Source organism: Podarcis cretensis (assembly GCF_951804945.1).
Source record: "Podarcis cretensis genome assembly, chromosome: 2".
Taxonomy (NCBI): domain Eukaryota; kingdom Metazoa; phylum Chordata; class Lepidosauria; order Squamata; family Lacertidae; genus Podarcis; species Podarcis cretensis.
In genome coordinates, this window is record NC_137171.1 from 118,723,256 (window position 1) to 118,742,609 (window position 19,354).

Genomic DNA, 19,354 nt, shown 5'->3' on the forward strand with positions numbered 1-19,354 from the left:
AAAAAATAATCTTTACTGAATGTTGAAAAAGTACAAAATGATACATGCACTAAACATGGTGAGAAGTAAATAAGAGAGAGAGAAAAAGAAACAGAAACTGTGTAAGAGGGGGAAATAAAGGGGGGGGAGGTGGAAAAACCCAAACTATATTTTACAAGGTTGCTATTGTACTTCACCAGACCTTAACCTATTACAATATTTGTAAAAACGGATCCAAAGTGTCATTGAACTTGTCCATGGCAAGTCTGCATTTATATGCAAGTTGTTTATATGTTGCGAGTTTGTATAACTTTCCAATCCGATCGTAGAAGGGAGCCGCATTTTTATTTTTCCAGTTCATCAGTATCAGTCCTTTTGCTGCGGTCAGGGCACGGAGAGTCCACTTGTATAGTCCTTTTGTAAGGTTCCATGTGCTGGGTGTATAATTCAAGAGGATATTTTGCTCAGTAAATATAAGGTTGTTCCGTACAGTTGACAGTTTCAGTTATAGGACAATGAAAAAACATACGTTTTAGAGAAGCATTATCCCAAGTGCATCTCCAACAGTTAGATACCTGAGACAGCCCTTTTTAAAACAAAGGTAATGGGGTCCAGTATATTCTAAATATTATTCTAGCAGTCTAACATCTATGTTCCATACTCAGTAATGAGGGACACTTAAAATACAAGATCAAAAGGATATTATGGAGATAACTGCAATAGCAAAGTTCGTGGTTCATCTCATTTGCAGCAGAGACCCCGGGAGCAGGAGATCCTTCCCTTCCCTCAACAGGGCCAACGTTGATGCTCACCAGTAGAACTCGAACGAGGGACTCAGAGCTGCTGTCGCAGAGCCCTTAATATACAGGCTTCCAAGCATGATCTAATAGCAGGAAGGCTCGTTAAGTTCTGTTGCCATTCTCCCTTATCTCCTCCGTTGGCACAGAGCAAAGTTACTCCCTCTGTTCACAGCGGTGGGCCAAAATCAATGTCTAATTTCCAGTTCCATGGCAGGGTCAAGACAGGCCTGTCTGCTAGTTGACTCCTTATCAGTCCAGCTGTCTAGACCTCTGGTTGATGCCAAGTCCTCATCGTACAATTAGATCTATGGAAAAGTCCTCATTATATGTACAGATAAATATATAAGGATTTAAAGCTACCATTACATTGAGATCAGGAGACACCGCTTTCTGAAATTATCTGGCATTACACATACTCAAAGCGTTGGTGTGGTTTCTCTCCTGTGTGGACTCCCTGATGCAGCACCTGCCTGCGTCTTCCAGGCCAAACATTTCCCACGCTCGAAACATTAATGGGTTTCCCTTTATTGTGGATTCTCTGGTGCCTTTGAAGGTCCGAATGAGGAGCAAATCTTTTCCCACACTCCAATGTTGATAAAAGTCACCAATGTTGATAAAAGATTCATTTCTTTACAAAGCATATTCCACACTCCTAATGTCTGTCCGTTCTCCTTTTGGGATGGACACTCTGGTGTGCCACGAGGGCTGACCACTGATCAAAATATTCCCCACACTCCCAACATTTATATGCTCTTTATTCCACATGGAGTCTTTGAAGGTTTCCACCTTCAACATTTCCCACACTCTACACATTGGGAAGCTCTCCTCCTGTGTGGACTTTCTGGTGTCTGTGAAGATGTTGTGACTGATAAAAACATTTCCCACACTCCAAGCACCTGTAAGGTTTCTCTCCTGTGTGGATCCTCTGGTGAATCACAAGGTATGACTTCTGATGAAATGATTTCTCACACTCCAAGCATTTATAGGGTTTCTCTCCTGTGTGGATCCTCTGATGGATCACAAGGGGTGACTTCTGAGGAAATGATTTATCACACTCCAAGCATTTATAGAGTTTCTCTCCTATGTGGATCCTCTGATGGGAGACAAGGGTGTCTCTTCTTGAAAAACATTTCCCACACTCCAAGCACTTGTAAGGTTTCTCTCCTGTGTGGGTTCTCTGGTGCCCCCTAAGACTATGTGATAAAGTAAATGACATTCCACAGTCTAAACATTTATATGGCTTTTCTCCTGTGTGGACTCTTTTATGAGAAATAAGATGTGATGAAGTGGAAAAACATTTCCCACACTCTCCACATTCATATGGTCTCACTCCTGTGTGGATTCTCTGGTGTACATGAAGGTGTGATTTGTTGGTAAAATATTTTTCACACTCCACGCATTTGTAGGGTTTCTGCCCAGTGTGGATTTTTTCATGCTGCTTGAGGTGTTGTTTCTGGGAAAAGCATTTTCCACATTCCATGCATTTGTAGGGTTTCTCTCCCGTATGGATTCTCTGGTGGATTGCAAGATGTGATGGTACAAAAAAACTTTTCCCACACTCCGCACATTTATGAGGCCTCTCCCCAGTGTGCACAGTCTGATGGCTCAGAAGTTCACCTTTCTCATGAAAACATTTGCCACACTCTCTACATTCATAGGGTTTCTCTCCTGTGTGGATTCTCTGGTGTCGCCTGAGACTTCCTTTTGTGGGGAAACATTTGCCACACTCCAGACACTTATGGGGCCTTTCTCCTGTGTGGGTTTTCTGATGGGTTACAAGGCTGGAACGGGAAGTAAACTTTTTCCCACATTCAAAGCATTTATACCGTTTTTCCCCTGTGTGAACCAACCGATGGCTCCAAAGCTGTGCGTTTTGAGGAAAACATTTCCCGCACTCCCAGCACTCATAGGGCTTCTCTCCTGTGTGGAGTCTCTGATGGACCACAAGGTCTGACTTGTGAGCAAATGATTTTCCACACTCTGGGCATTCATAGGGTTTTTCTCCAGTGTGGGTTCGCTGATGGGTAACAAGTTTTGACCTAACAGAAAAGCATAACCCACACACACTGCATTTGTGGGGCTTCTCTCCTGTGTGGATTTTATGGTGTCCATGAAGCTGTGATCTCTTGGGGAACCCGATCCTACTCCTGCCGTGTTTGTGGGGTTTCTCTCCCGTGTGGCCTCTTTCATGTTTCACAAAATCTGAGAGTTGGGAAAAACCTTCCCCACACTCCAAGCAGCGATATGGCTTATCTCCTCCTGCATGGACGTTCCGGTGGATCAGAACGATGGGCTGATGAGCAAGAACCTTCCTGAACTCCAAAGACATAGGGGTTTCCAAATGGCTCACAAGCTCTGAACTCTGACCAAAACATTCCCCGCTCTCAGCGCTTTCCTGGATCTTCTCCCCTGTGTGGATTCTCTGGTGTCTGGCAAGAGCCAATCCGAAGGCAAAGCATTGGCCACACTCTGGGCAAAAGTGTTTCCTCCTCAAGTTTCCTGCTGAGAGAGTAAAGAAAGCGGAATCAGGGTTTGAAGATGGCAGAGAAGTAGCTTCAGAATCCAGACTGAAATCATTGGAGCAGATGATGCGTGAGAGACGGAGGTCGTACCACGTCTCCCCCTCCCCCCCTCCCCCCGCCCACAACACCCACTGCATAAGGTATAACCAGTGGAAGCGCTTTTTAAAAATGAAGTAACAGAGAACATTTTTCTTGCCATTTCTTCGCAAAGGAGAAACTCTCACCGGACTCTGCATCCCGCCCAAACTGCCTCACCTGAGCTGGTGTCCAAAATGGCAGCTCCTGTTCCGTCTGAGATCTGATATTGTGGCTTCCTGGGCTCTTCCGCTTGCTCTGCGCTGGCGACGAGGCTCGTCTTGGAAAGCGGCAGTGCTATGCGGGAAAGAAGGAAGAAGAAGGAAGAAGAAGGAAGAAGAGAAAGAAGAAGTGAAGAAGAAGGCATTCGGCCTTATGGTCCAAACTATCCCCAATGACCGCTCATCTCAAACATTTCCGGAGAAGGATAACCCGTAACTATACAGTACCTTGGGTTAGGGGGCTGGGTGTTTGTGTGGCGTAAGGTGGTCCTTCGCTCTGTGCCAGAGGGAGGAGGGAGGACGGCTGAAGATGTCTGCAGGGTGGGGGGTGGGGACTGCACTGCCAGGGACCCCAGGGAAGGAACATGGTTGCGGCTTCCCGACTGTGGCTGCGATGCTGACGGGAGTCCCTCAAACCTAAAAACTTCCTGATACGGGACTGCATTCAAACGTCTTCTAAAGGTGATAGAGTTGTTTATTTCCTTGACATCTGGTGGGAGGGCGTTCCAAAGAGAGGGAGCCACAACTAAGAAGGCTGCCTTTGCCTGGTTCCCTGTAACTTTGCTTCTTGCAGTGAGGGAACCAGCAGAAGACCCTCGGAGGAGGTGGGCCCCAGTGTCCAGGCTCAACGATGGGGCTGGAGACGCTTCTTCAGGTATGGTGGGCCAAGGCGGTCTAGGGTTTGTTGTGGGGATTAATTGGGGGCGGGGAGAGACCCATGCGCAACCACACTGAGGTCCTTGGAGGGGGAAAAGGTGGGATCAAAATGCAAGGCATTTGGAATAAAGGCATTTGGGGTGGGGACTGCACTGCCAGGACCCCAGGGAGAGGACTTGGTTGGCGCTTCCGGACTTCTGCTGTTACGCTGGTGGGAGTCCCTCACATGCCATTTTGCACAGCTAGAGTGCAGCGCAGTGGTTAAAGTGCCCGGCTAGGATGAAGGGAGGGTGATTCACAGGGCGGGTGCCACTACAAAGAAGGCCCTCTGCCTGGTTCCTTATCGCTTCACTTCTCACGTTGAGGGAACCGGCAGAAGCCCCTCAGAGCTGGACCTCAGTGTCCTGGCTAAATGATGGGATGAAGATGCTCCTTAGGTATATGGGGCCCAGGCCGTTTAGGGCTTGTTGTGGGGATTAAATGAGGGGGAGACCCATGAGCACCTGGGAGGGGGAAAAGCTGGGATCAAAGTGCAAGGCATTTGGAATAAAGTACATTTGCATCTCTCGTGCAACAAACCTGCTCCCCACCTACCCCTCCACCCCAAAAGAAGAGTGACAAGAAAATGTCCCGGAAGGACTGCTTCAGACTCCAGGAAGGAGGCTCCTTACCCAGAGAGGCCATGTTCCTCTCATTCTCCAGCATGGCCTCCCTTGCTCTTCGGCCAACGTCCAGCAGGGAGGGCCCTTCCTCAAAGCTTTGTGGTCTCTGTAATGACAAAATGCCCTCAGCAAGAAATGCAGCACCTCAGGAACGCCTTTGGTAGCAAGCGCAGAGTGGGAATCTCGGTCTTCCCCATGGATCCTTCCAACTTCATTCTTTGTTTGTTTTTATTAAAGATTTTGTTGGGTTACCAAAAAAGTGCATACATCGTCTCCGTTTTCAACTCATAAAAGTCCTTTCTTCCAATCCTTTATAATCAATGTGAGATTTTAATGCTCTGTACCGGAGCTTTCCAAACTGTGTGTCGCGACACATTAGTGTGTCGGCTGCAGTGTGTAGGTGTGTCGTTTAAACACTCCTCATGTTACTCCCAGGGCTGGAAAAGGGTTAGCTTAACGTCTGGTTTGCTAGGGAAACTGAATTACTGCATCGCAAAACAATTCAAAACTGATTTACTGCATTGCAAAATTATGCATGTCTAAACAGTGTGTCACCAACATGAAAAGTTTGGAAAGCTCTGCTGCATGCAGTATAATGTTGGGGGTGGGGAGAAGGGGGGCAAGTAGACTTTCATTATTTTACATATTGGAAGTGCAAGGTTTTTGTTTCAGCATCACGTGGGTAGGTTATTTCTCTATTCATATATTAGTTTTCATTGGCACTGACAAACCTGAGATAAAAAAATTGTGGGTTTTTTTACATATTTGTAAAAAAATAAATCTCAAAAACATTGGGGTTTGTTTAAAAAAAGGTCAGCTTTCAGGGAGTTGTGTTTTTTACTTTTTGTAAACCTAACCTATGGCTGTTTCCTGGGGTTGACCGCAGTGAGGTTTTTGGGGTCAGTTTAGCCATCTCAATTTGTTCTTCCCCATAGATGGCTGCAACTTGATTCTGTTCACGGGAAATGATGGTGACTGAGCCCAGGAAGCTCTGCCTTGAAGGGACGGATCCTGCTCTTCAGCTATGGCCGTTCTCGTCTTGGTGTCACGAGTTTAAGGCAGCTGCATGGGTTGCAAGAGATGGTTGAAGAGGACCCAGAGTTTGAGAACAAAATGAGAAAATGAGATTCCTGAAGAATGAAAATATTTTGAAAACTAATAACATCATGGTTATGTTCATGTACGCAGGATTTGGAGTATAGTAGCAGATGAGAATTTGTAGTTTAAGAAATTATAGTTCATAATAATAAAAAAGGTACAGGACCCTGAACAGTTAAGTCCAGAATGGATATAATATAAGTAACATTGCAGCTTTGTAAAGGAATAAAAAAAAACACCATGGCAGGGTGGATGGGAAGTCAACGGACATGAGAAATTAGTTACGCTTGTATTTTAAAGGAATTTGTATGAGGTGTAGAGTTCTGTGCTGAGACCTGGGAGTTTGGGGTTCGAATCCCCACCTGACCATGAAGCCCACTGGGTGATCTTGGGCCGGTCACTGTCTCTCAGCCTGGCCTCCCTCATAGGGTTGTTGTGGGGAAGAAATGGAGAGATGGGGAACATGCAAACTACCTTGAGTTCTTCACAGGATCGGTGGGGTATGAATGCAAGGAAGTAAAATACACACAACCCATGGGATACATTGCAGCCACACAGAAACCAGAGTTCTGTTTACCTGCACACACCCCTCCAGCCAAGCAGGCCAGGGGAATAATCAATGGCATATTGTAGCCAGGCAAAAGCACCCGACTTAGAGCAGGGTTGAAGCACCCTAGAGAGATGGGGCTGGCATGGGGGGGGGAATGAGGAGTCCAGCTAGACCCCCGCTTGGCCCCAGGATCTGAGATTTCCACACACCCCACCCCCAGGATATAAAGGACATTTGGGAACACTTTAAAATATTCAGGGGGGTACTCCAATTGCAAACTTTTTTCTTTCTTAAAAAGGGGATTATAATGTTATCTGATTTTTCTTAATGTCCAGATTTTTTAAATTAAAAATATGCACAATCTACCACCAAGCTTTCATTTAATTTCATTTTTTGTCAGTTATTTTTATAGGCTTTATACAAATTAATACCATTTGGCACTCCATTCTTGGCGCATATTTATCATCTACTATTACTACGTTTCATATTCATATTTATCTCAGGTTACCATTGCCTTTTACATAATTTTACATTTTTTCATTTCATTTCAAAGCTTTCAAAGAAGAATAAACAGGTGAAAGAGATCCCTTCTTCTGCTCTCGAGAATCCCCCCTTCCTCCTCTTTCACCCCGACGCAACGTGCAAACTTACCTGTGCAATGGGGAAAGCCCAAATGGCTCATCTTTCCCGCCGCCCTTTCCTGCCCCGCCCCCCTCACCGGCATTCACGTGTTGCAGGGTTCAGACGGTGCCCTCTCACCCGTGTAGAGCTGCTTCCGAAGGGCCCCTCTGCCAGCAATGACTCCTTCCTGCTCCCACCTTCAGCCTCCCCTGCAAAACCTCTTTGCACCCCAGAGGTCGCGATGGCCGGACGCCTCCTGCAAAAGACCCACACAAATGGGGGCTGGCCAGAAGAAACAGGGACCTCTTCAGATGTCCTGCCCTTTCGCTTCTCCCCTTTTCCCAGATGCAAAGGATTCTGGGATTTGTAGTCTGTTCCCCCTGTGAGGGGGGGGAATAGTGCCTTTGGGGGGGGTTCTGGGGAAGGGTGCTCCTTTATTTTTATTTTTCCTTTCTATTGACTCACCTCCTGGCACACCTCTCTGTACCGCCTAACATGTCGCAGTGGTGCCCAGCAAAAAGAATGAGAAGAGGAAACCAACTTGCATGTCAACTTGGTTGGATTCTAGACTTGGAAGGGACCCCGAGGGTCATCCAGTCCAACCCCGGCAACGCAGCACTCTTTTGCCTCACGTGGGACTCGAACCCGTGACCCTAAGATGAAGAGTCCCCATCTAAACCCAAAGTACTGATCAGGGAGCGACCTGTGGCTGCTGGCGGCCTCTCAAGCTGGCCCACCTCACAGGGTTGTTGTGATGGAAGCGGAGAGCAGCAGAGGCCGCCCTGAGCCCCTTGGGGAAAAGGCCGGAGAGGAGAAATGCAGCTGGGCTGGTGCAGGGGAGTCCTGCCTTCCAGCTAAGGCTCACCCAACACACTTCCAGGAGCGGGGACAGAAATAAGAGGATTTTGGCCTCTGCAATCCCCTCTCAGTTTGCAGGAGGCGAAAGAGGGAGATGCTGGGCAGCCACACTCCCTTCCAGTGTAAAACTGCCTTAAGCCCCATCGAGGTTGTCAGGAAGGGGAATTTGGCACTTTTCAAAACCAAGGAGATCTTATTCGTTTGTTTCCTGAAAGTTGTCCTCCACTGGACCATTCAAGAAACTAACCTCAAAGCAGAATGGTAAAAATATCAGTAAAAGGAACACTATCAGCAAAATGGAAAATGTACATTTAATTTATGATGCTTTGAAATACAAACTTCAATGTACTTAGTATGTTAGTAGTCTTACTCTTTAGTTTTTTCTTCCCTTCCTTTAATTTTTTGTTTTGTTCTTCTTACTTATCTTGTGTTACCGGAAAAACCGAGGGCTCCCTTGGACAAAATCAAGACACCAAGCAGAGCAACTTTGAAGCAAATCAGCAGCCTGTAGGCTTGGTCTTTATTGAAAAGACTGTCGCGACAGGACTCCCACCTGCCACAACGTGGAACAAGATGGAAGCCCAGAACAAAAGAAGACCCCAACTTTTATCAGCTCCTAATCCCCTAGGTTACACTCCTAGAAAAACATAATATTTACATCATGACTACATTATAAATAGGAGGGGTCGAGGAGGGGCTGCGCAGGTAATCTGAGTACCATGACACCTGGCCAGAGCCCCCTTTCTTCCCCCACATGAGTCATTCACAGGAGACAAAGGGTAAGGCGCAGTTTCCTGCCCCCTGAGGGGAATCCAGCCACGGTCCTTTTGTCAGAGTCTGTGCGGAATACACTAACGTATGCAGTTTGTTGTGTCCTTGATAGTCTTTCGTCTCAGCCCATCAAGATGACTATCAAGGTTGTCATGCCAACTGGGAAGGGTCGCAGAGTACGTGCCTGCTCGGTCAAGGGATTATGGCTGACTAGTATCAGACCACCCCCCTTTGATAGCCCTTGTAATATGAAGCAAAAGAAAAGTGGTCCGGTGAAAATCCGATGTACGGTTGATTTTTGGTGAATTTATGAAGAATACTGTCCTTGAAGTTCAAAGTACTTTCGCCTTTCCGGAAGCGGCTTGCAACATTTTGATTAAATCAGTCACGGTCAATTGAACTCTGTATTGAGAGCTGTCAAAGACGGAGAAAGCGAGCGCCCGCTGCCTGCAGTACCTGCGTGGCCGCCACAAGGGGCACTGTTCGGTAACGCTGATTGGCTGAAGCGGCAGCCGATTGACCTAGAGTTCAGGCGGCCGGTCTACTCAGAATAAAGATAGGGCGAGGTGGAATGTTAAGGGAGAATTCAAGAAAATAAGGGGTTCTAGCGCTTCCTTATTTACGGAAGGCTTTCTTTTCTTCTTTTAGGGGATGCACCTCTAGAAGGGGCATCTCCAGGCCGAGGAAGGTGGGAGGTGTGTGTGTAATGAAGGGGGGGGGGTCTCCTGCTAAACTTGCATAAAGTGAGATTGCATCAGGCTGAAGTCACTGAGAGTGTTTTTCTGACTTGGAGTTTTTTGTATGCACTACTTTGATTATCAATAAATGAAAAATTTTTAAGTGGGGAGGAAGTAGGATTTTTCACATTCCAAGGATTTTTGGGAGGCTTTTTGTCTTCCATGATAAAAAAATGTTATGTTTCAGAGGGAACGAGTGAAGGGAATATTTTGCTCATGGCTTAAAACATTTTTGAATTCTCCACCTCAATGTACTCTTTGGTGGCGAAGAAGGAACAGGAAGAAGTTTTTATTAATTTAAGCAAAGAGAAGGAAAATAAGCAGTCTTAACTTTTTTAAAAAAATAATCTTTACTGAATGTTGAAAAAGTACAAAATGATACATGCACTAAACATGGTGAGAAGTAAATAAGAGAGAGAGAAAAAGAAACAGAAACTGTGTAAGAGGGGGAAATAAAGGGGGGGGAGGTGGAAAAACCCAAACTATATTTTACAAGGTTGCTATTGTACTTCACCAGACCTTAACCTATTACAATATTTGTAAAAACGGATCCAAAGTGTCATTGAACTTGTCCATGGCAAGTCTGCATTTATATGCAAGTTGTTTATATGTTGCGAGTTTGTATAACTTTCCAATCCGATCGTAGAAGGGAGCCGCATTTTTATTTTTCCAATTCATCAGTATCAGTCCTTTTGCTGCGGTCAGGGCACGGAGAGTCCACTTGTATAGTCCTTTTGTAAGGTTCCATGTGCTGGGTGTATAATTCAAGAGGATATTTTGCTCAGTAAATGTAAGGTTATGACAGTTTCAGTTATAGGACAATGAAAAAACATACGTTTTAGAGAAGCATTATCCCTAGTGCATCTCCAACAGTTAGATACCTGAGACAGCCCTTTTTAAAACAAAGGTAATGGGGTCCAGTATATTCTAAATATTATTCTAGCAGTCTAACATCTATGTTCCACACTCACTAATGAGCGACAATTATGATACAAGATCAAAAGGATATTATGGAGATAACTGCAAAAGCAAAGTTCGTGGTTCATCTCATTTGCAGCAGAGACCCCGGGAGCAGGAGATCCTTCTGTTCCCTCAACAGGGCCAACGTTGACGCTCACCAGTAGAACTCGAACAAGGGACTCAGAGCTGCTGTCGCTGAGCCCTTAATATACAGGCTTCCAAGCATGATCTAATAGCAGGAAGGCTCGTTAAGTTCTGTTGCCATTCTCCCTTATCTCCTCCGTTGGCACAGAGCAAAGTTACTCCCTCTGTTCACAGCGGTGGGCCAAAATCAATGTCTAATTTCCAGTTCCATGGCAGGGTCAAGACAGGCCTGTCTGCTAGTTGACTCCTTATCAGGCCAGCTGTCTAGACCTCTGGTTGATGCCAAGTCCTCATCATACAATTAGATCTATGGAAAAGTCCTCATTATATGTACAGATAAATATATAAGGATTTAAAGCTACCATTACATTGAGATCAGGAGACACCGCTTTCTGAAATTATCTGGCATTACACATACTCAAAGCGTTGGTGTGGTTTCTCTCCTGTGTGGACTCCCTGATGCAGCACCCGCCTGCGGCTTCCAGGCCAAACATTTCCCACACTCGAAACATTAAAGGGTTTCCCTTTTTTGTGGATTCTCTGGTGCCTTTGAAGGTCCGAATGAGGAGCAAATCTTTTCCCACACTCCTGACACTTGCACTGAATTTCCTTTGTGGAGTCACCAATGTTGATAAAAGATTCATTTCTTTACAAAGCATATTCCACACTCCTAATGCCTGTCCGTTCTCCTTTTGGGATGGACACTCTGGTGTGCCATGAGGGCTGACCACTGATCAAAATATTCCCCACACTCCCAACATTTATATGCTCTTTATTCCACATGGAGTCTTTGAAGGTTTCCACCTTCAACATTTTCCCCACTTTACACATTGGGAAGGCCTCTCTCCTGTGTGGACTTTCTGGTGTCTGTGAAGATGATGTAACCAAGAAAAACATTTCCCACACTCCAAGCACCTGTAAGGTTTCTCTCCTGTGTGGGTTCTCTGATGGATCACAAGGGTGTCTCTCCTTGAAAAACATTCCCCACACTCCAAACATCTGTGGGGTTTCTCTCCTGTGTGGATCCTCTGATGGATCACAAGAGTGTCCCTCCTTGAAAAACATTTCCCACACTCCAAACATCTGTGGGGTTTCTCTCCTGTGTGGGTTCTCTGGTGATCCTTAAGGCTTCCTGATAAAGTAAATGACATTCCACAGTCTAAACATTTATATGGTTTCTCTCCTGTGTGTGCTCTCTTATGAATAATAAAAGATGATGTAGTAGAAAAACGTTTTCCACATTCTCCACACTCATATGGCCTCAATCCTGTGTGTATCCTGTCATGTACACGAAGGTCTGATATGCCAGCAAAGCATTTTCCACATTTCATGCATTTGTAGGGTTTCTCTCCCGTATGGACCTTCTGATGTCTGCAGAGGTGTTGTTTCTGGGAAAACCATCTCCCACACTCCACACATTCAAACGGTTTCTCTCCCGTATGGATTCTCCGGTGGATTACAAGTTCTGATGCTGAAATACAGCTTTTCCCACACTCCGCACATTTATGGGGTCTCTCTCCACTGTGAACAGTCTGATGGCTCAGAAGGTTAGCTTTCTCATGAAAACATTTGCCACACTCTCTACATTCATAGGGTTTCTCTCCTGTGTGGATTCTCTGGTGTCGCCTGAGACTTCCTTTTGTGGGGAAACATTTGCCACACTCCAGACACTTATGGGGCCTTTCTCCTGTGTGGGTTTTCTGATGGGTTGCAAGGCTGGAACGGGAAGCAAACTTTTTCCCACATTCAAAGCATTTATACCGCTTCTCCCCTGTGTGAACCAACCGATGGCTCCAAAGCTGTGCGTTTTGAGGAAAACATTTCCCGCACTCCCAGCACTCATAGGGCTTCTCTCCTGTGTGGAGTCTCTGATGGACCACAAGGACTGACTTGTGAGCAAATGATTTCCCACACTCTGGGCATTCATAGGGTTTTTCTCCAGTGTGGGTTCGCTGATGGGAAACAAGTTCTGACCAAACAGAAAAGCATAACCCACACACACTGCATTTGTGGGGCTTCTCTCCTGTGTGGATTTTATGGGGCCCATGAAGCTGTGATCTCTTGGGGAACCCGATCCTACTCCTGCCGTGTTTGTGGGGTTTCTCTCCCGTGTGGCCTCTTTCATGTTTCACAAAATCTGAGAGTTGGGAAAAACCTTCCCCACACTCCAAGCAGCGATATGGCTTATCTCCTCCTGCATGGACGTTCCGGTGGATCAGAACGATGGGCTGATGAGCAAGAACCTTCCTGAACTCCAAAGACATAGGGGTTTCCAAATGGCTCACAAGCTCTGAACTCTGACCAAAACATTCCCCGCTCTCAGCGCTTTCCTGGATCTTCTCCCCTGTGTGGATTCTCTGGTGTCTGGCAAGAGCCAATCCGAAGGCAAAGCATCGGCCATTCTCTGGGCAGAAGTGTTTCCTCCTTGAGCTTCCTGCTGAGAGAGTGAAGAAAGCGGAATCAGGGTTTGAAGATGGCAGAGAAGTAGCCTCAGGTTACCAGACGTCCCTGTTTCCCAGGGACAGTCCTCGGATATACAAGTCAGTCCCCTGACAAAATCCAGCTATTTAGTAGGAAGTTGAAAAGTGACCCTGGATTCATTGGTGGGAAAAATCTGGTAACCTTGAAATAGCCTCGGAATCCAAATTGAAGAAGGAGGAGGAGGAGAAGGAAGATTGAAAGGGATTCTCTTCCTCACTTCTTTCAGCTCTAGGTCCTTTTCGAGGCTCAAGCGAAATTCTACTTGTTCAGGTTTTCCACCCAAATCCCTTCAAACAATGATGCCCTCAAAGGTGCCTCGTCACAGTCCTGAGGGTCTCAGCCAGCAGCAGAGCTAGAGGAGGAACAGCAAAGATGGTGGAGGGAGGACAGGGCAGAGGAGTAAAGGGAAAAGCGAAGTTTCTCTCCCTCTTGCATCGTGCAAAAAGGCAGAGCCGCCCCCCCCCCCCCCCGAAGCTGAACTTTGGAAAATGCAGGACAGGCCAAAGCAGGGATTGTGATTCTAAGTTTTCATGTTCTTAAAAATAGTAAATTGAGGAGGACGGACAGGGGTGGGGAAAGGAAAAACAGTGGCCAGGTCTGTGGGAGAAGCAACTTTAACACAACAGGATCCTTACTAACCCTATGAATGAAGTAACAGAGAAGATTTTTCTTGCCAATTCTCATTAAGGGAGGAGAAACTCTGAACGGACTCAGCATCCCGCCCAAACTGCCTCACCTGAGCTGGTGTCCAAAATGGCAGCCCCTGTTCCGTCTGAGATCTGATATTGTGGCCTCCTGGGCTCTTATGCTTGCTCTGCGCTGGCGACGAGACTCGTCTTGGGAAGCGGCAGTGCTATGCGGGAAAGAAGGAAGAAGAAGGAAGCGTGGAGGAAGCATTCGGTTTCATGGCCCAAACTATCCCCAGTGGCCGGTCATCCAAAGCACTCTCTCAAACTTTTCTGAGGAAGAACCCATAACTAAACAGTACCTTGGGTTAGGGGGCTGCATGTTTGTGTGGGGCAAGGTGGCCTGTTGCTCTGTGCTGGAAGGAGAAGGGAGGACGGCTGAAGATGGCTGCGGGGTGGGGGGTCAGGACTGCACTGCCAGGACCCCCGGAAGGGGACTTGGTTGGCGCTTCCAGACTTCTGCTGTTACGCTGGTGGGAGTCCCTCACATGCCAGCAAACCCATTTTGCACAGCTAGAGTGCAGTGCAGTGGTTAAAGTGCCAGACTGGAATCTGGGAGACCAGAATTCAAATCCCCCTCAGCCATGAAACTCATCAGGAAATATTGGTCCAGTCATTCCCTCTTAGGGCTACCCTACCTTACAGAACTGTTTACAGTGGTGCCCCGCAAGACGAACGCCTCGCAAGATGGAAAACCCGCTAGACGAAAGGGTTTTCAGTTTTGGAGGCGCTTCGCAAAATGAATTTCCCTATGGGCTTGCTTCGCAAGACGAAATGTCTTGCGAGTTCCTGCGGGTTTTTCCCCCTCCCCCCCCCTTTTCCTAAGCCGCTAAGCCGCTTATCAGCTGATCCGCTAAAAGCCGCTAAACCGCTAATAGCGCTAATCCGCTAAGCTGTCAATGGGCTTGCTTCGCAAGACGAAAAAACCGCTATACGAAGAGCCTCACGGAACGGATTGATTTCGTCTTGCGAGGCACCACTGTATTATTATTATTATTATTACAGTGGTACCTCGTGTTACATACACTTCAGGTTACATACGCTTCAAGTTACAGACTCCACTAACCCAGAAATAGTACCTCAGGTTAAGAACTTTGCTTCAGGATGAGAACAGAAATCGTGCAGCAGTGGTGCGGCGGCAGCAGGAGGCCCCCTTAGCTAAAGTGATACCTCAGGTTAAGAACAGTTTCAGGTTAAGAACGGACCTCCAGAAAAAATTAAGTTCTTAACCCGAGGTACCACTGTATTCTTATTCTTCCCTGCCCATCCAATATTTTTCATTTTGCACAGAATCCTACCTTACAGCCACACAACAGTCTGAGTTCTCCACACCGATGCTAGATTACTAATAAGAATACTTTATTATTTGTACCCCACCCATCTGAATGGGTTGCCCGAGCCACTCTGGGCAGCTTCCAGCACATATAATAACATAATAAAACATCTAACATTAAAAACTTCCTGATACAGGGCTGCCTTCAAAAGCTTATATAGTTTGCTGGGAGGGCGTTCCACAGGGCGAGCGCCACTGCCGAGAAGGCCCTCTGGCTGGTTCCCTGTAATTTCACTATTTGCATTAAGGGAACCGCCAGAAGGCCCTTGGAGCTAGATCTCAGTGTCCGGGCTGAACGATGGCGGTGGAGACACTCCTTCAGGTAAAAAAGGTAAAGGTACCCCTGCCGGTACGGGCCAGTCTTGACAGACTCTGGGGTTGTGCACCCATCTCACTTAAGAGGCCAGGGGCCAGCGCTGTCCGGAGACACTTCCGGGTCACGTGGCCAGCGTGACATCGCTGCTCTGGCGAGCCAGAGCCGCACACGGAAACGCCGTTTACCTTCCCGCTGGTAAGCGGTCCCTATTTATCTACTTGCACCCGGAGGTGCTTTCGAACTGCTAGGTTGGCAGGCGCTGGGACCGAGCAGCGGGAGCGCACCCCGCCGCAGGGATTCGAACCGCCGACCTTTCGATCGGCAAGCCCTAGGCGCTGAGGCTTTAACCCACAGCGCCACCTGCATCTCCTTCAGGTATACAAGGCCATTTGGGGCTTGTTGTGGGGATTAAATGGGGGGGGGGAGACCCGTGTGCCCCACATTGCGCTCCTTGCAGGGGGAAAAGTCGGGATCAAAATGGATGGCATTAAGAATAAAGTACATTTGCAGCTCTGGTGCAACAAACCTGCTCCCCACCTACCCCTCCACCCCAAAAGAAGAGTGACAAGAAAATGTCCCGGAAGGACTGCTTCAGGCTCAAGGAAGGAGGCTCCTTACCCAGAGAGGCCATGTTCCTCTCATTCTCCAGCATGGCCTCCCTTGCTCTTCGGCCAACGTCCAGCAGCGAGGGCCCTTCCTCAAAGGTTAGTGGTCTCTGTAATGACAAAATGTCCTCAGCAAAAACTGCAGCACCTCAGGAACGCCTTTGGTGGCAAGCGCAGAGTGGGAATCTCGGTCTTCCCCATAGATCAGGCATGGCCAAACTTGGTCCTCCAGATGTTTTGGGACTATAACTCCCATCATCCCTGACCACTGGTCCTGTTAGCTAGGGATGATAGGAGTTGTAGTCCCAAAACATCTGAAGGGCCAAGTCTGGCCATGCCTGCCATAGATGCTTGCAACTTCATTCTTTTTGGGTTGTTTTTATTATGATGATTATTCAAGATTTTCTTGGGTTACCAAAAAAGTGCATACATTGTATCCGTTTTCAGATTGTAAAAGCCCTTTTTTCAGATCACTTATATTCAATGCGAGACTTTAATGCTGTATAGCGGAGCTTTCCAAACTGTGTGTCGCGACACGCTAGTATACAACATTGATGCATCTCTATCATCTACTATTACTATGTTTCATATTGCTAGTTACCTCTGGTAATGTTCCATTTTACAAAGTTTTACATTTTGCCGTTTCATTTCAAAGAGGAATGAGTGAGTTTTCTTCTGCTCCCCAGAATCTTCCCTTCCATCTCTTTCACCCCGATGCAACGTGCAAACTTATTCGTGCAATGGGGAAAGCCAATATGGCTTATTTCTCCCGCCGCTCTTTCCTGCGCCGCCCCTCACCGGCACTCACGTGTTGCAGGGTTCAGACGGTGCCCTCTCACCCGTGTACAGCTGCTTCCGAAGGGCGCCTCTGCCAGCAAAGACTGCTTCCTGCTCCCACCTTCAGCTTCCACCGCGAAGCCTCTTTGCACCCCAGCGAGATCGGTGACAGGTCCCCTCCTGCAAAAGACCCACACAAAAAGTCAAGTCCTCGTGTTCTTCGCTTCTTCCCTTTTTTTCAGACCCAAAGGATTCTGGGAGGTGTAGTCTTTTCCTCCCAAAATATGCCTTTGGCTCTGGGAAAGGCTGCTCATGCCCCCTCCTTTCTATTTATTCGCTTTATTTACCAGCCTCGCCTGAGCTCTGCTTTCTTCCAATTGAAGTGCAGTGTTTGAGGAAACTCAAATGCTTGTTTGCAGAGCTATTGTACTACCAACCTTAGTTTATGCTTGGGGTGGCCTAGTCCTTTGCTTCTTCCCTTTTCCCAGACCCAAAAGATTCTGGGAGGTGTAGTTTGTTCCTCCCTGGGGCAAAAAAAGTGCCTTTGGGCTCTGGGGAAGGGTGCTCACTTATTTTTATTTTCCCTTTCTATTTACTCGCTTACTGGCACACCAGTAAAGCAATGGTGCCCGGCCAAAAGAATGAGAAGGCGAAGCAGACTTGTATGTCAACATGGTTGGATTCTAGAGTTGGAAGGGACCCCGAGGGTCATCCAGTCCAACCCCGGAAACGCAGCACTCTCTTGCCTCATGTGGGACTCGAACCCATGACCCCGAGATTAAGAGTCTCGTGCCCCCATCTAAACCAAAAGTACTGATCAGGGAGCGACCTGTGGTTGTCGGCGGCCTCTCAAGCTGACCCACTTCACAGGGTTGTTGTGATGGTAGCTACGAAAGCGGAGAGCACCATGGGCCACCACGAGTCTCTTGGAGAAAAGGGGGGGTATTAAAAACGCAAAGAGGCAGCTGGGCTTGTGCTCCAGGTGGAAAGCCCTTCGAAGCCTCAGTTCGCAAGAGAGCATCTCAAGTCCCATCAGTTCAGGGCAAGAGGGAGATGGCAGGCAGCCTCGCTCACTTCCAGTGTAAAATTGGGAATAAACAACTGCCTGACTTTTAGAAGACAATTGAAGGCAGCCCTATTTAGGGAAGTTTTTAATGTTGGCTGGGGAGACGCAGCCAGATGGGTGGGGGATAAATTATTATTACAGTGGACTCTCAGGTTGCGAACATGATCCGTGAGGGAAGCACTTTCTGCGCACACACGGGTTGCGATTCAACGCTTCTGCGCAAAGCGCGATTTAGTGCTTCTGCGAATGCGCAAGCACCAAAACCCGGAAGTAACCCGTTCCTGTACTTTAAGGTTTGGCGCAGTGCGCAACCCGAAATCACACAACCCGAAGGTATGACTGTATTATTATTATTATTATTATTATTAAGCCCTCATCAAGATTCTCCCGAGAATTTGGCACTTTTCAAAGTGAGATCTTATTTATTTATTTCCTGAAAGTTGTCCACCGCTGGGCTATTAAAAAAAAGGCGCCAATCTCAAAGCGGTTCACAGAGAGAACAGAACGGCAAAAATGTCAGTAAAAGCAACTCCTCAAAACATTCAGAAGGTAAAACCAGCAACAAACTGAAAGCAGATTGAGACAGGCGTCATCAGCTGCACTGGAGTAACAGCAAAGCCCTTTGGCGTTCTGGATTGAACAGCAATTATCCGTTGACCTACAATCCCATGTCATCCGCATATGTCCCACGGTGATGTACGAAATATAATAAAAACAGCATTCAAAAAAACCCTGACAAATGGGAAAACAATAGGAAATGGACCCCTAAGGCCTGCCATCCTATTCACCCAGCTGCAAGAGCTTGTAGGAACAAAAATGAGTTCACCTTTTTCTGGAAGGTACAGGCTTCTGAGATCTTTGGAAATTGCCCGCAAACTGTAGTGACATCCTGGGTACATAAGGCAGAAAGCTGTCAATCAATAACAGAAGGTCGCTTAAGCAATCTCCCTCAAGGCATTTTTAAGGGGTTCATTTCTAGAAATAACACACACTTGTGATCCGCAGTTAGTTTATACTTTTATTTAAAACGAGAAATAAGACAATGTTTGTGGCTAGGGTCCCCACAGTCCAAATACTTGAAAGCAGGGGGTCACTGAAGTCCAGTGTTATTGTCCATAATATTACAGTGGTGCCTCGCAAGACGAAATTAATCCGTTCCGCGAGTCTCTTCGTCTAGCGGTTTTTTCGTCTTGCGAAGCAAGCCCATTGACGGCTTAGCAGATTAGCGCTATTAGCGGCTTAGCGGATAAGCAGCTTAGCGGCTTAGAAAAAGGGGGGGGGGAAGGAAAAAAACCCCACAGGAACTCGCAAGATGTTCTCGTCTTGCGAAGCAAGCCCATAGGGAAATTCGTTTTGCGAAGCACCTCCAAAACGGAAAACCCTTTCGTCTAGCGGGTTTTCCGTCTTGCTAGGCGTTCGTCTTGCGGGGCACCAC

General features: G+C 47.1%; 2 protein-coding genes across 6 annotated transcripts; both read right to left on the reverse strand.

Annotated features, from left to right (window-relative positions):
• Positions 1-1,386: 1,386 nt before the first annotated feature.
• Positions 1,387-17,124, reverse strand: LOC307208486 (uncharacterized protein). 5 transcript variants are annotated; one of them, XM_079963106.1, is made up of 5 exons: positions 16,975-17,124; positions 7,324-7,382; positions 4,926-5,022; positions 3,557-3,673; positions 1,387-3,281 (listed from the first exon to the last, which is right to left on the reverse strand). In XM_079963106.1, exons 3-5 carry the CDS (start codon positions 4,957-4,959, stop codon positions 1,585-1,587), a joined length of 1,848 nt encoding a protein of 615 aa, XP_079819232.1. In that variant the 5' UTR covers positions 4,960-5,022; positions 7,324-7,382; positions 16,975-17,124; the 3' UTR covers positions 1,387-1,584. The 5 variants fall into 5 exon arrangements, with proteins under 5 accessions (XP_079819232.1, XP_079819233.1, XP_079819234.1 ...); XM_079963107.1 differs by lacking the exon at positions 7,324-7,382 and having other exon boundaries at positions 16,916-17,124; XM_079963108.1 differs by lacking the exons at positions 7,324-7,382; positions 16,975-17,124 and adding an exon at positions 16,717-16,798.
• LOC307210953 (uncharacterized protein) lies at positions 11,462-17,008 on the reverse strand (the record flags this gene model as incomplete). The annotated part of the gene is made up of 4 exons (XM_079967155.1): positions 16,875-17,008; positions 16,090-16,186; positions 13,873-13,989; positions 11,462-13,092 (listed from the first exon to the last, which is right to left on the reverse strand). The coding sequence occupies exon 4, from the start codon at positions 12,917-12,919 to the stop codon at positions 11,462-11,464; it is 1,458 nt and encodes a 485-aa protein (XP_079823281.1). The 5' UTR covers positions 12,920-13,092; positions 13,873-13,989; positions 16,090-16,186; positions 16,875-17,008.
• Positions 17,125-19,354: the final 2,230 nt, after the last annotated feature.

What these genes read in the sequence shown, in the direction of transcription:
- LOC307208486 (XM_079963104.1), bottom strand. An exon ending in GAGGAACATGGCCTCTCTGG is followed by an intron (nt 3,674 to 4,925) that starts GTAAGGAGCCTC and finishes TTTCCCGCATAG; the next exon opens with CACTGCCGCTTTCCAAGACG. An exon ending in CATTTTGGACACCAGCTCAG is followed by an intron (nt 3,282 to 3,556) that starts GTGAGGCAGTTT and finishes TTACTCTCTCAG; the next exon opens with CAGGAAACTTGAGGAGGAAA.